General features: G+C 45.6%; 1 protein-coding gene across 5 annotated transcripts in view; it reads left to right on the top strand.

The window, feature by feature from the left end:
* Positions 1-14,240, top strand: part of TJP1 (tight junction protein 1) — a 56,140-nt gene that overhangs the window by 15,312 nt on the left and 26,588 nt on the right. For all 5 annotated transcript variants that reach the window (XM_063314026.1, XM_063314025.1, XM_063314024.1 and 2 more), the window contains exons 5-12: positions 174-277; positions 1,308-1,476; positions 1,759-1,903; positions 7,982-8,124; positions 9,159-9,264; positions 10,506-10,656; positions 12,836-12,944; positions 13,816-14,035. In XM_063314026.1, the coding sequence (XP_063170096.1) occupies positions 174-277; positions 1,308-1,476; positions 1,759-1,903; positions 7,982-8,124; positions 9,159-9,264; positions 10,506-10,656; positions 12,836-12,944; positions 13,816-14,035 (1,147 nt within the window). The remainder of the gene's footprint in view (positions 1-173; positions 278-1,307; positions 1,477-1,758; positions 1,904-7,981; positions 8,125-9,158; positions 9,265-10,505; positions 10,657-12,835; positions 12,945-13,815; positions 14,036-14,240) is intronic.

The following is a 14,240-nucleotide window of genomic DNA, read 5'->3' as shown; positions in this document are numbered from 1 at the left end:
AAAAAAAATCTGACACGGGTCAACATCTTTCCCCCAAAATGTGCCCTGCCATGCTGTGTGGGAATTGGTAGACTCAAGGGAGGTGCGGTTCGTGGAGAGAGCAGGTTTAGAGAAGCTGTACCATACTTGCTCCAAGTTGACAATATCTCTGGGTTCGTTTTCGCTTGGCACAGAATACGGGTTGCGCCTGGCCAGCCACATATTTGTGAAGGAAATCTCTCAAGACAGTCTGGCAGCAAAAGATGGCAACATTCAGGAAGGAGATGTTGTCCTGAAGGTATAATCCGTCTCTCTGTTTTTATATGTGGGTGTGAGCATCTGTTTGGGGAGAGCAGCGTTCCTCAACTGTGGCGACTTGAAGATGTGTGGACTCCAACTCCCAGAATTCTCCATCCAGCCATGGGAATTCTGGGAGTTGAAGCCCACACAGCTTAAAGTTGCCGCGGTTGAGAAACGCTGGTGTAGAGTATATTGCATTAAAGGACTAAGAATCATTATTAAACAAAAAAACAGTATCAGGAATCAAACTACTATATGTTGTAGTACAGTATGAATCTCCAAATAAAACCATGCGTTATAAGAAATTCAATCCATATTGCTAAGAAATTATTCTTAATCTTCTTAGTATCTGATAAAATTGAAACATAAATTCTATCCGCAGATAAACCCAAATTTTGAGTAAGGTTCATGCATTACATTATATTTTAAGAATGGTTTCTAGTTAGAGTTGAAATCTGTGTCAGATTTCCATGATACAGCAATTTTAAAAAATCTGGTGTTCAAAATCAGGTTTGTTTTCAATCCGCTGATACTTAGGTTAAGTCAGCTGGATACCAGGAAGTGGGCTGGATGTTGGCTCTGGAAAAGAGGAACCAAAAAATGCATGGTTGGTTTAATTGATTAAACCATTTTTTTCTCAAAAATTACAGGTTTTTTTTTTTCCTTTAGTTAGTTTATTTAATAAAAAAAATTTTAAACATATTTTGGGAGTATTAAATAAAATGATTCAACTGTCTAAAGGGCAGTAGATGTTGGAATGTTATTAACCTGGTTTCATGAAATATTAGACCAGCCTTCTCCCTCCTTTTATCTGTCTGGCCTTGTTTACTGGAGATAGTGGGAATTACATTCCAGCAGATAGAGGGCTGCAGATGGGGTCAGGCTGGTCTAGACAAAGCTGGCGGTGCTTTCCACCCCACCCCACCCCACCCCACCCCACCGTTTTAATTCTTCAGAGATGCCATTAAGGTGTAGATGCTGACTTCCCGTTGGTGGTTCCTTTCAGTAATCGCTTTGTTCTTTTGCAGATAAATGGAACAGTGACGGAAAATATGTCATTGACAGATGCCAAAACCCTCATAGAAAGGTCAAAGGGCAAGTTGAAGATGGTGGTTCAAAGGGATGAGCGAGCAACTCTGTTGAATGTCCCAGATCTTTCTGATAGCATTCACTCAGCCAATGCTTCAGAAAGAGACGGTGAGTATCAGTGGTCTTCCTCTCGCCATGTGGTCGTTCCCCATGACCAGAAGTCGTGATGTGCCAAGCAGAACAACAGGGCTGCTGGGGGCTTCCGCAGGGGAAGGGCCGAAACAAGTGCATAGAGAATCCACCCGCTTACAAGATGGTGCAAACAGTGTCAGTTCTGCTTGGAAAGCAGATGGCCCAAATCCTGCCCAAGCTCGTGTTCATTTTTAGGGAGGTCATGCCATCATTTTACTTCTAAGTCATCTCATGAAAAACCCAACTTTTATTTAACAGACATTTCAGAAATTCAGTCGCTGGCATCCGATCATTCCAACCGATCCCATGACAGGCCGCGCCGCAGTCGTTCACGATCTCCTGACCAGAGGTCAGAACGGTCAGACCATGCCAGACATTCTCCACAGCAGCCCAGCAATGGCAGGTGACGGTTGCCTTGTGCTCTTTTGGAACAGACTTCGCGGAAAGATGGGCGGGAGGCTGGCCGCTCGGGGTGAACGCAGGAGCAGGGCAGGGGGGTGGCCCCACAGCAGTTACATGATGCACCGGTGGACCCCTTTCTTTCAAGGGCTAGTTCTCATCTTTAGAGCTGGCCTTCTCGAGGGTTTTCTCTGAGGTGCCACCTTAAGTATGGATTTTGGAATTACAGGCTTCGTCCCAACTAGCAGTAAGGCTGTCCTGATTGGGAATACGCAACATGCAAGCTTGAACAATGATAGGATGTTTTAACGATTCAGCCGCTCAGTAGCGTTTTTCACGTCATCCAGGGGTGAGGACTTCAACCTCCAGATTTCTCAGGACACTCATGCGGGTTGGGGAATCCTGAGAGCTGAAGTAGGCCCACCTGGAAGACATCCAGGACGGGGAAGCCTGTATTAAATTATATTTTATGCTTTAACACTTCTTCCGTTTGCCACACAGTGAAATTGTGGTAAAGTGTCTTCAGTAAACAGGGATGAAGACTAATTAGGGCTGCTGAAGCCCAATAAAATTAGGAAGGGAACATAGGATCCCTTCAACTCTTGGGCCATCGAGAAAGTCCTTTAAATTTCAAGGATGGCCCTGATTGCTGTTGCCGGGGGGAAAATGATCAGGCATTCACTAGTCGTGACCCACGGAGGACTAGGAGGCCCACACGGCCTTGGTATTTTTCGTGTCAATTTGCTTGGCTGTTTCACAAAGCTTTGGTTTTGCTTTCGTTCCAATATTGATCGGAATAAATGCTGGTTACGTGAATGCAATATTGGAGGTTCCTGGGGATTATTCAGAGTATATTCGTGGCTTTTAAGGTGCTGCTTTGGAAGGAAAGCAAGTGTAAAGTTGAAACATGGAGCATTCCTTCCTTTTCTAAAGTTTGTTAGCTGCCGGTGGACTTACCACGCTTTCGTATTTCATTGTAAGATTCCAGAGTTGGGGCTGTATCAGTTCTAACCGTTTCTGGAGACGCTGGCCAGGTTCATGCCTCATGCTAAGCCATAACTTTATCTGGGTTACGGATGAACCCAGATATTGGGGCTTAGTCATGATTTCAGCATCTTGGTGCAGCGGAGACACGCTGCAATGTTTGGCTTAGCTAGAGTTTTGACTAGATTCAACGAAGTGGTTCTTGGGGAATTATAATCTGGCAACACTGATCTTTCCTGCAAATAAGTATATTTTGAGGAAGCCCCCCTCCCCCCACCATAGAATTGCATTTGTGAATGATTCAGAAGTGTTCTTGAGGAGGCTTTGCAGTCACCATGGCAGTGTTTCTCAAGCTTGGCAGCTTGAAGATGTGTGGACGTCAACTCCCAGAATTGAGTGAATTCACTGAAACAAATATAATGATTTTGTAACTTCTGGCCTCTATTTGAGCCTGAATGTGCAGGGGCTCCCCGAGGCCTGAAAAATATTTCAAGGGTTCCTCCAGGGTCAAAAGGTTGAGAAAGGCTGCCGTAATCTGAACTGATAAAGTTCGTTCTACCACCTCACCGCTGTGGTGTCATTTCATTTCTACCTTATTCTCTTGCAGTTTGAGCCAAAGGTCCACCCCAATTTTTCTACCAGGTCAGATTCACGTCACCAGCCTGAGAACCAGCCAGATCTTTTGAAATCTGTGGTAGGCTGAAAAATCAGAATGGGAAGGAAGCAGAGATGACTCTAATGGAATGGGCTCGTGTTATTTACATTTTTCTGTTGGTGGAAACGTGCCCTGCTAAACGGGAGGGCTGCCTGATGGAAGTGTGCATGATTTGATTGGCAGGGTGGGAATTCAACTCAAAATGAATGGCCCCCGACGAAACCATCATGAAGCTGACTTCCCTTTTGAGGGTATTTTAGAATGTTAAGCATCCTTTAATAAAGGGGGGGGATCCTTCCTGACACAGCACAGATGTTAGAAGTAAAAGCTGTACTTCCAGAACACATACAGAGTGGAATAACACCTTGGATGACTCATGGGAAAGGCAGCTGTAATTTTTAACAACATTGTGTCACCCAGAAACAATGACCGTGTCAAGACACTTCCTCCGCCATCTTTTTTTCATGAAGACAAAACAAAAACTGAATTGAATGCTTACTAGAAAGTTCAAAATTTAGGATAGGTCCAGGAAGTGTGGTCATCATGATATTCTTCTCCAAACATCCATGTTATTTCTTTCCCCTCATTCAGAATTTTAACAGAAGGCTCCTTAATGGGTAGGGATGATCCCAGCAAGATAAGCGTTATTTAGTTCAGCTCCTTTATTGTTTGCAGCCAAAGGCTGTAATAAATCGGGTATAAAAAGACCAGAAAAAAAAACACCAGGGAAGGGTGTGCAGGATTGCTCTGCAACAGAACCATTCACAGTTGGTGGCAGTCTGGACTAGTCTGTTGCTGGTCAGCTGGGCTGGCTTGTGGGTGCCTCTTACGATAACAGAAGGGATGTACAGGTAGTCCTTGCTGAATGACCACAATTGGGGCCAGAATTTTAGTCGCTAAGCAATGCGGTCATTAAGCAAATTTGACCCGATTTTACAACCATTTTGTGTGGCGGTTGTTAAGCAAATCACATGATCGTTAAGCGAATCGTGTGGTTCCCTGTTGATTTTGCTTGCCAGAAGCCAGCTGGGAAGGTAAAAAACGGTGATCGTGTAAACGTGTGATGCTGTGATGGTTATAAGTGCGGGGACCAGTCGTAAGTTGGGCTTCTTATCACCGTCATTAAGTCCGAACCATTGCTGAACGAATGGTCGTTAAGCGAGGACTACTTGTACCAGGTGGACTGTTGTTTCCCTTGAGCAGAGAAGGCATAGGATGGATCCTGCCTGTTTACCCAGTGAATGTCTCCTCCCATAAGGAGAGGCATGCTCTGTTTGACCTGCTCCAGTGTGGGTGAAGGGGGTCTCCCTGCATCCTACCCAAGAAGTTTTTCTCCAGGTGGGAGGATGCAGTAATCCAGGGCTCTTCAAACTGGCTTCCACAGAACCCAAGGGTTCCATGCGAACTTTACAGGGTTCTGCGAGAGATGAAGGACCCAAAAAGGCCAGGGAGGAGCTTGCTGTTGGAGAGATGTCTGGGACGCCAACAGATCAGCCACTTGCTCTTGTGGGGGCGCTGAAGTTGTCCTTCTCCACATAAAGAGTGTGGAAAAACAGTTCACCTGTTTAGCGGAGGGTGGGTGCAGTGGAGAGGAGGAGGAGCTGAGAAAGGGCAAGGGCCGCTTCAGAACGCCGGGCTTGAGCGTTGGCATTTCAAGGAGTCACTTCAGAGCCGAGTAGTGTAAGGCCAGCAGGCAGCACGGTGCATTCTGGAAGACAAAGCGTTTAGCACTGGCTGTGTAATCTCCCAGGGCACGAGACAGAATCCTGGAGCCTCGTTAACTCGTCAGTGATTGACATTCCACCTCTGCTTCTAAAACTGAAGGAGCTTTCTCCCTGAGGTGGTTTTCCCCAACATTGTTCTCTGTTAAGGGATTGGTTGGCACAACCCATCGTAGGGCTGTGATGTTACCCATTAAGGATACGTAAAAAGTCTTCTTGAGGTTCTGGAACACAACAACCCAGCCATTCCGGATGGTTTGGTTTGCTCTGGAAGTTTGCAGTGTTCCAGAAACAGCTGGAGCCAGACCACATCTGGAACACTGCAATAGGCAGATTAATCGTCCCCCGGGAAAAGCAGAACATTTCTGGACTGGAGTTTTGAACACAACTTCTGTCCAGCTGTGGGTCCTTCCCCTATAACCTGACAAACATTGCTCCGGATCAAAGGAAACAACACACTCATTTTGGCAGATAGGACAGGGTTGAATTTGCACTTTGAAAATCAGAGGAGGGTTTGAAGCAATGCTGGAGGATTTATGTCTCAACCTTTGCAGGTCTTTCATCTAGCAAAAAAGGCTTTGAAGAGTTTGACGAGGTGACCCAGTATAAGCTGTGTTTGTGGGACTGAGTTAAGGCACAGTGACGTGAAGTCAAGTGTGGTTGAGCATGAGAAGGAGTTGAAGGTGGGAAGTTTTTGACAGTTTCTCCATCTCGATCACAACTGTATCTTTCATCTTCAACCACACTACTTGGTTTCAAACTTATGGACCAGCGGTTCTCAGAAGTGATGTTTGGAATCAGTTTTTGTTCTCCTCTGAGAACCTTCTCTCACAGAATGTGTGTGGCCCTCATGCTGATGGAGACATGGTGGCATTTAATGCTGGTCAGATTGTACTGGATGTCCCCTGCCATGTTGAAAGAGGAACATCCTCTGAGTGTTGAAAGAGTTGAGGGGAGCTGGGCCCATGTGTGCATCTCCAGCTAACTTTCCTCCAAAATTTAAAAGTTTGGGGGCGATACCTTGCAAGTGATCCCTGATAGCCCAGAAAATTCTACCCTTCTTTCCATGTTCCTTTTTTAAAAAAGGTCCTTTTTCTCTTTTTCCTTCTGTTGGGTAAATACCATTACAGCTATTGCTTTGGAGAATTTCTTTTGATGAACGTTTACCAGGAATAATAATTTACCTTTTACTGTATTTGGTGATGCTTCTTAAAAATTGCAACATACATGCAGTTCATACGTTAAGGGAGAAACAGAACTGCTTTAACTAAACAAAAATACCTACTTTAATGATGTCAGGGATATACTAGATTCCAAAGTGGGTAGAAAATACTGTATCAGGCTGGGTTTTTCCTTCTGTTTATTGTATCTTTTTCTACTCTGGATTCTCTCTTCCACACGAAACTGAAAATGGCATTTTTCTGCTAGAGAGTTAGTATTCGTGCTTGCTTTGGGAATCACCAAGTTTTTCAATAAAAGCAACGGGGCGTCCTTCCTATTTAGTGAACAGTGATACAAGCCCCGTCAATAATTGTCATGGCAATGATGGTTATATCACTGTAATGGTAATTGTAATCATGCTCATTCTTGTACCTTCTCAATTCATAAGTACTGATGGCTTTGGGTACAGGTCTCTTGATCTTTCAAGAAGCTGTGGTGTTTACTAGGCAACAGTTGAAGTCCTAATTCAAGGGAGTGTGTTGTACACAGTGGTCTCGTCTAAGATGTGGTCCAGAGTTTGTAGAGGTAATGGTGCCATCTACCTGCAGGAAGTTGATCTATCAGAACTAAGCAAAGCTCTGGGTTGGGTTTTGCAGCCTTCTTGTTCATTTATGGAGAAAAGCAGTTGTTAAAACTAAGTGCTTTGCATGTTATTTATTACACCAAGGATTAATGAGGATTGGATTCTTGGTGCAGGAAAACAACCAAGTTTGGAGAGCACCAAGAACATCACAGTTCAACCCTAAGTATATTCTCTGCTATTACAATACATGAGTATATTAGCTATGCCTGGGAAGGAGTGTTAGAATAAGCACAGCTTCATTTTTTTTATGTTGTTCATCCTCAGAACTGCATGGTTGCTTCTCTTGTGCTAGTACTGGTCCAGAGTGGGGAGTAACCACCGTGGCGGAGCAAGGATTGAAACCCGGGGGGGTTGTCCACCACTGAATGACATGAGCTTCATGGATCTGGAAGGATAATTAAGCGTGGGTTTTGTGAAAGTAGCATTGGCTCTTTTAGCTGTTCTTGATCTGCTCTCCATCTTTCAGCATTATAGTGCTACGGTAATGAGATACCTGACACGCTTCCATATTTTTGGGGTGGCACGATCGATGGGGCCCAATCAGCCAAGGGGGCAAAGATAAAGGCAGCACATTCCTCAAGCGTTGGAGCAAGTCCTGACGTTCCTTAACTTGTCGGAGGGCACATGGGTCTCATTTCTATCACGAGCCTTAAGACCTTGGAAGTTCTTGACCCAGGCTCTTCTGGGCCGTTTTGGGTATACCAAAGAGATGGAAGAAGTCATGCCTCCACACCTGGAAGGGCCAGCTCTCAGAGGCCTCCGGTTTTTTCCAGCAAAAGGCCCCAAACAGCTTGTTTATGCCCCGCTTTGTGCCACGCACTGTAGTAGATCTTGGTTCTGAGATGTCTGGATTTCCTTGTTAGAGCGTATAATCACGGCTGCCCATTTGAAAGGGAGTGTTGTTTACTTTTGATTTAGTCACCGGAATAGAGACGATGAAAGAATAGTCAAGCCAGGAGCAGTTTCTACCCCGGTGAAGAACACAGAGGAAGCCTCACTTCCCAAAGTCATAGAAGAATCTGTTGCAGAAAGAAATGACAAACAGACCCCACCGCTTCTAGGTAAGGGTCAGGTTATCCCTTAACTTTAATTTATACACATTCACATGCATGCATGTATGGACGTATGAATGAATGAATGGCGAATGAATGAATGAATGAATGAAAATACACACACGGCAACTTGATTTTTCTAGGTTCTAATTTCTGAGTTCACATTAACGCGTTCTTAATTAAGCATAAGATTGTCTGCTGGCACGTACCAAAACATTCCGCCATCTAATCACCCCGTGTTTACCTTCCCAACAAACCATTGCTATTATCTGCACTCCTGCTATATTTATGTGGTCTCCCACACTCTAAATTAATAGCCAGATGGTGATGGAGGAGCTTTATAAACAGCTGTTTGCACGGGCTCCTAATCTTGTTGTTAATATTTCTGAATCATGTAAGATAATGAACTTCAGGCAGCCAAATGTTTTACTGCTCCTCCCTGGCTTCCTCCCTGTCTCTCTTCCAGTAATTACTGCAACGTGGATGCAGGAGTATTTATTATTGAATTGACTTGTATCCTGCCTTTTGTTCAGAAGCGCAAGGCAACGTACTTAATAGTCATTTCTCCTGTTTTCCCCCATAGTAAGGATCTTGCTGGGTAAGTTAGGCTGAAAGGAGAAAGGGTCTGGCCCAAAGTCACCCCTCGTGCTTCTCTGGCTAAGGGGGGGACTAGAACCCGGGGTCTCCCCATTCCTCGTCTAACGCCTTAAACCCTACCCCACCTTGTCTCTAAATCAGTGTTTCTCAACCTTGGTGACTTTCAGATGTGTGCACTTCAACTCCCAGGATTCCCCAGCCAGCAAGGCTGGCTGGGGAATCCTGGGAGTTGAAGTGCACACATCTGAAAGTCACCAAGGTTGAGAGACACTGCTCCAAATAAATGGCACATATTCCTTCCACTTGGAGCCCATGATGAAGTTGCCCGGGTGTCCTCGAGAGTCCAAATGACATACAAGAGTGGACTAAGTTACACCAATGTCTGCGCTTTATTTTTGTTAGAAGGAATCCTTCATTCCCTGCAACGTTTTGTGTTTCCTGAACAGAACCAAAGCCGGTCTACGCGCAGGCAGGCCAGCCGGATGTGGATTTACCCGTCAGTCCAACCGATGGCCCTTTACCAAACTCGACGCATGAAGATGGGATGCTTCGGTAATGGGATGTTTGCCCTTCCTTCCCGTGTCTCGCGTCGGCACAGGGGTGCCCTTTGTGGGGGAGGCCCCAGCAGTCAGCCTTACAGTCATCTTCTGAGCCAGACTCTCGTTGCCAGGCACAGGGCCTGCCTCGCGGGCCGTAGCTTCCAAGCTGGACCCGCCCCAGGTTGCACCGCAGCTGTGGTGAAGCGTTTGTCTTTCTGAGTGATGTGGGGATCCCACGCAAGCCAAGAAAATGCCACCATGTCCTTGTCTCAGAAGTTCACTTAATAGGTACTAAAGGGGTCGTTCAGCCCCTCTCCAGCTCTTGATGCTGAAGAAACCCTGTTCTTCGCTGTTCCCTTTTGCGAAGTGGTGGTGCGAGAACAGAGGCAGGAAGCAGACAGTGTCGTTCGCCAAGACTACCATAGGTCCCTGGTTTCCCTCCCATGCCTTGTGAGCATTTATTCTTGATTCCAGGTTGCTTAGGATCAGGGTCATCGGTTTTTCAGTTGGGGAGGGAAATAAGTAATCATGTGGGTTTGTGCCTTTTTTCTAGTGGATTTGCGCTTACATGACAGGTAATCCTCGCTTAACAACTGTTCATTTATTTTTATTTATTTATATTTCAAATTTCTATCACCGCCCATCTCCCCCAAAAAGGGGACTCTGGGTGGTTTACAATTACAACCATTTAGTGATGGTTGGGACTTACGACGGTGCTGAAAAAACCAACTTGCGACCGGTCCTCACACTTAAGACTGCTGCAGCATCCCCACAGTCATGTGATCACGATTTGGGCACTTGGCAACCGGTTCGCATTTATGACCGCCCCATCGTCTTGTGGTCATGTGATTGCCATTTTCGATCTTCCCGGCCAGCTACTGGCAAGCAAAATCAATGGGGAACTGCATGATTCGCTTAACCACATGGTTCGCTTAACGCCCATGGTTATTCGCTTAATGACTGCTGCAAAAAGTGGTAAAATCAGGTTGGATTCACTTAATGACCACTTTGCTTAGCAACCGAAATTCCAGTCCCAATTGTGGTTGTTAAGCGAGGACTACCTGTAATTCTGTACCTTTAGCAACACTAAAGCTTTCCTTGAAATGAATAGGGGCTTTGGATCTCTTTTGACCCACTCTGTGTCTTGACCGCATTTCACAGTCAACCAAATCATCACGATGCGCCAGATGTAGGGGATGGCAAGACAAGGGAATGCGGAGACATGTGGTTAAAAATCTGTTCTAATTCTTGCAGGCCAAGCATGAAGCTTGTAAAATTCAAAAAGGGAGACAGCGTTGGCTTGAGATTGGCTGGGGGCAATGACGTTGGCATCTTTGTGGCGGGTGTTTTGGAGGATAGCCCTGCTGCTAAGGAAGGCTTGGAAGAAGGAGATCAGATTCTCAGGGTAGGTTGCCACCCTTGTTTTTATTGCAATCAAGCGGCAGCCCCTTGGGACCAAGCATGCCATCCAAGAAATATCTAGTCATATTTGTCAAAGCAGAAATAGGACAGTTTTGGAGATTAGCAAAGCAGTTATGGTAGAAGGCTACCAGCCTTTTTTTACAAGGCTTAAGAGGTGATCTGGGGAGACATCTGCTGGTGGCTGTGAAGGCCACTAAGGGGGACTGGAAATTTCAGAGATAGGGAGTTGCAGAACAGGGGTGTCCCTTTCCTTTCACATGAGCTTCATTCAGTGGAAAACAAGTTGCTTATGTAGATGTCCTCAGAGCTAGGAGCTGTGGAGAAAAGTCAACCACAGGGCTGAGGAGCAGGTCGGAATCTAAAGGCAAAGGAGTTGAGGGGGAAGCTGCTTGATCGATTGATCAGTCTTTATTATGTATTACGTTAAATACAAATAACACACCTCTGTGTGTGTGTGTGTATAACTGTAAAAAGATAAAATTAAACTGTATTAATACAGTTCTTCAGTCACAAGGAGCAACTGATGGTACTAATACAAATAAAACAGATAAACACACAAACGTAAACACACACACACAAGTGTAAGACGATTATACTCACACACACACACACGATCCTTCAATGATAAGGAAAGACAGAGAATACATTTGGAGGCACAGAATTGATCAGCCCGGGCGGATAGATCTGGATCCTGCTCAGGCCAAGCAGCGTTCAAGAGAGGTCTATGCAGGGAATTTCTTCAGGAGAGGACGGATGAAAGCCATCTGGGCTTCCCTGCGGAGAGCGCGGACTAAGAGCAGATGGCCCACGGACTCTCCCGAGCCGTCCCCCCAGGGATATATGTGCTTACGGAGGGGGTGCTTCTGTAGTGCCCCTGCCAAATGGCAGAGGGCAGCGCCCCAGCCTGGCCCAACTGAAGGCCAGGTGAATTTTCAGAACGGCGCTGCAGAAGTAAGGCGCTGGCTCGTCCCCTTTTGGAAAAACCCGTGAGCTTTGAGGAGGGAAAACATCCCTTGCTGGATCAGGCAGGAGCTACAGCTTGACGCAGTACAGGCAGGGTTTGCTTGCAGCCGCTTGGCATCACCTGGTCCTAGAAAAAGGCCTGCTGCAGCCGCACCAAGCTTTTTCTAGTGCCAGGTGATGCCAAGCGGCTGCAAGCAAACCCTGCCTGTACTGCGTCAAGCTGTAGCTCCTGCCTGATCCAGCAAGGGATCTGTTTTCTATATTTTTCTTTTTTAACTTGTTTTCTGTGTTCTTCTTTCCCCATGAATAAAATGAAGCTTGAACACACACATACCCCAAACAAAATTGAATGGGGGGGATCAGTTGTTTTCTGCACAGTGAGTGCCCTCTGTCCATAAAGCAGTGTGGGCAAGAACCCAGAGGATGGAACGTGGACCTGTGAGAAATGGGGCTCCTGTTCCCAGCCAGTGTCTGGGCAACGGGCTACCCCCTTCTAGCCTTGGTAGGAGTTTGTGCCTAAGCAAGCATAGTCCATTCAAGATGAACAGGATTAGCTTTCAAGTGCAGGTAGTCCTTGACTTACAACCATTCATTTAGCAACCGTTCAAAGTTATGACAGCACTGAAAAAGTGACTTGCGACTGGTCCTCTCAGTTACAACTGTTTCAGTGTCCCTGCGGTCACGTGATCAAAATACAGGCACTTGGCAACTGGCATGTACTTACAACAGTTGCAGCATCCCAGGATCGTATGATTGCCATTTGCGACCTTCCCATCCGGCTTCCAACAAGCAAAGTCAATGGGGGAAGCCGGATTCACTTGACAACCACATGATTCATTTAATGACCGCAGTGATTTGTTTAACAGCTGTAGCAAAAAAGGTGGTAAAATCGGGTGTGAGTCACTTAACAACCGCCTTGCTTAGCAACGGAGATTTCAGTCCCAATTGTGGTTGTAAGTTGAGGACTACCTGTAAGTGTGTTTAGGGCCGTGTCAAAAACTCTGAAATGGGAAGAAGAGTTGCTCACGGCAAAATTTGTTCAAGTCAAAAGTGAATAATAGAGCATCTGGTACATAGGCAATACGACATAAACTCAGCGGGGCCGTTTCAGAAAAATAGATTGCTGCGTACTTGGATTTTGTTCGTTGCGTTGTAGATCTTTATTTTTTTAGTGTTTATCTTCCTTTTTTTTGCACTAGGTAAATAACGTGGACTTTACCAATATCATCCGAGAGGAAGCGGTTCTCTTTCTGCTTGACCTTCCCAAAGGAGAAGAAGTAACCATTTTGGCACAGAAGAAGAAAGACGGTGAGCCAATGGTCTGTTGGTCTGGTAGACTTGCTTGACCGATGGTGAAAGCATCTTCCCTTGAAGTCTTGAACCAATACGTGGGTCGGGAGTGGAAGAGAAGGGACTGATGCAGGCGCTCCATAAGGTGGGATCCGAATTTTGGAAGCCGCAATTCCAAGATACCTGGTCAGGTAACTGCATGTGGGGTGCAGTAAATATATATTTATATTTATATTTACTGCGCCCCTTATGCAGTGACCCGATCAAGTATCTTGGAATTGCGGCTTCCAAAATATATATATATCTCTCTCAAATTTATCACTGCCCATCTCCCCCCGAGGAGGGACTCTGGGCAGTTTACACTTTATATTCAAGCATAAATCTGCATTTGAGACCAGGAATTCTAGCATTACAATTCGGGGAAAGTCTTGGCATTGTCAAATAATTGGGAATCGGGAACCAGGGCCAATATAGCGTAAGCTTCTAGTGACCTGCCGATAGATCTTTACTCTTCTTCTTCACCCCATGACCGGCATTATTACTGTCCAGATAACAGATAAAGGAATGTTTACCTTGAGACCTGAAGGTCCTGCTCACTTTCACTCGGATGTGAACTTTGATTTTCAAGTTTGAGCTCCAGGCTAGAGAGGCTGAGAGCTTCGTTATTAGGGACACCGGCAAAGATCTTGTGGCTTTATCCTGGCTTTAAGAGGATTTACCCTGTTCGCACAGTACAATGAATTTTGTCTAGTGGTACTCCCAGGTTTGAGAGCCTCCACAGGTGGGGACCTTTTGCTGTTTCTGAACCCAAGTTAGTCTTGTTCAGTAATCATTTTTTGTAAGTTTTAGGGTAGCATTCAGTCTCTTTTTTTCTACCTTGTTGTTACAGTTTACCGGCGCATTGTTGAATCCGACGTGGGAGATTCTTTCTACATCAGAACTCATTTTGAGTACGAGAAGGAGTCTCCTTACGGTCTTAGCTTCAACAAAGGGGAGGTGTTCCGCGTGGTGGACACATTATACAACGGCAAGCTTGGGTCCTGGCTGGCAATTCGGATTGGCAAGAATCACAAGGAAGTGGAAAGAGGCATTATACCCAACAAAAACAGGTATTTTGGAGTTGTTCCTCAAGCCAACGTTTTGCTCGGCAGCTGAACTTGTATTTTGTGTTGAACTTTTTCACAGAAAGATAGTATGTTTAAGCAAAGGATGTTGCTTTAAGAATTGCAAACTTTGGGTCCCTCTCTCACCCAGGGCTGAGTTCCCAGGGCTGTTGCACAATGCAGGTTTGTGCCACACGAGGCACGCACTTTA

The sequence above is a fragment of the Candoia aspera genome, chromosome 13 (genome assembly GCF_035149785.1).
Source record: "Candoia aspera isolate rCanAsp1 chromosome 13, rCanAsp1.hap2, whole genome shotgun sequence".
Taxonomy (NCBI): Eukaryota; Metazoa; Chordata; class Lepidosauria; order Squamata; family Boidae; genus Candoia; species Candoia aspera.
This window is presented reverse-complemented; position numbering and strand designations above follow the sequence as displayed.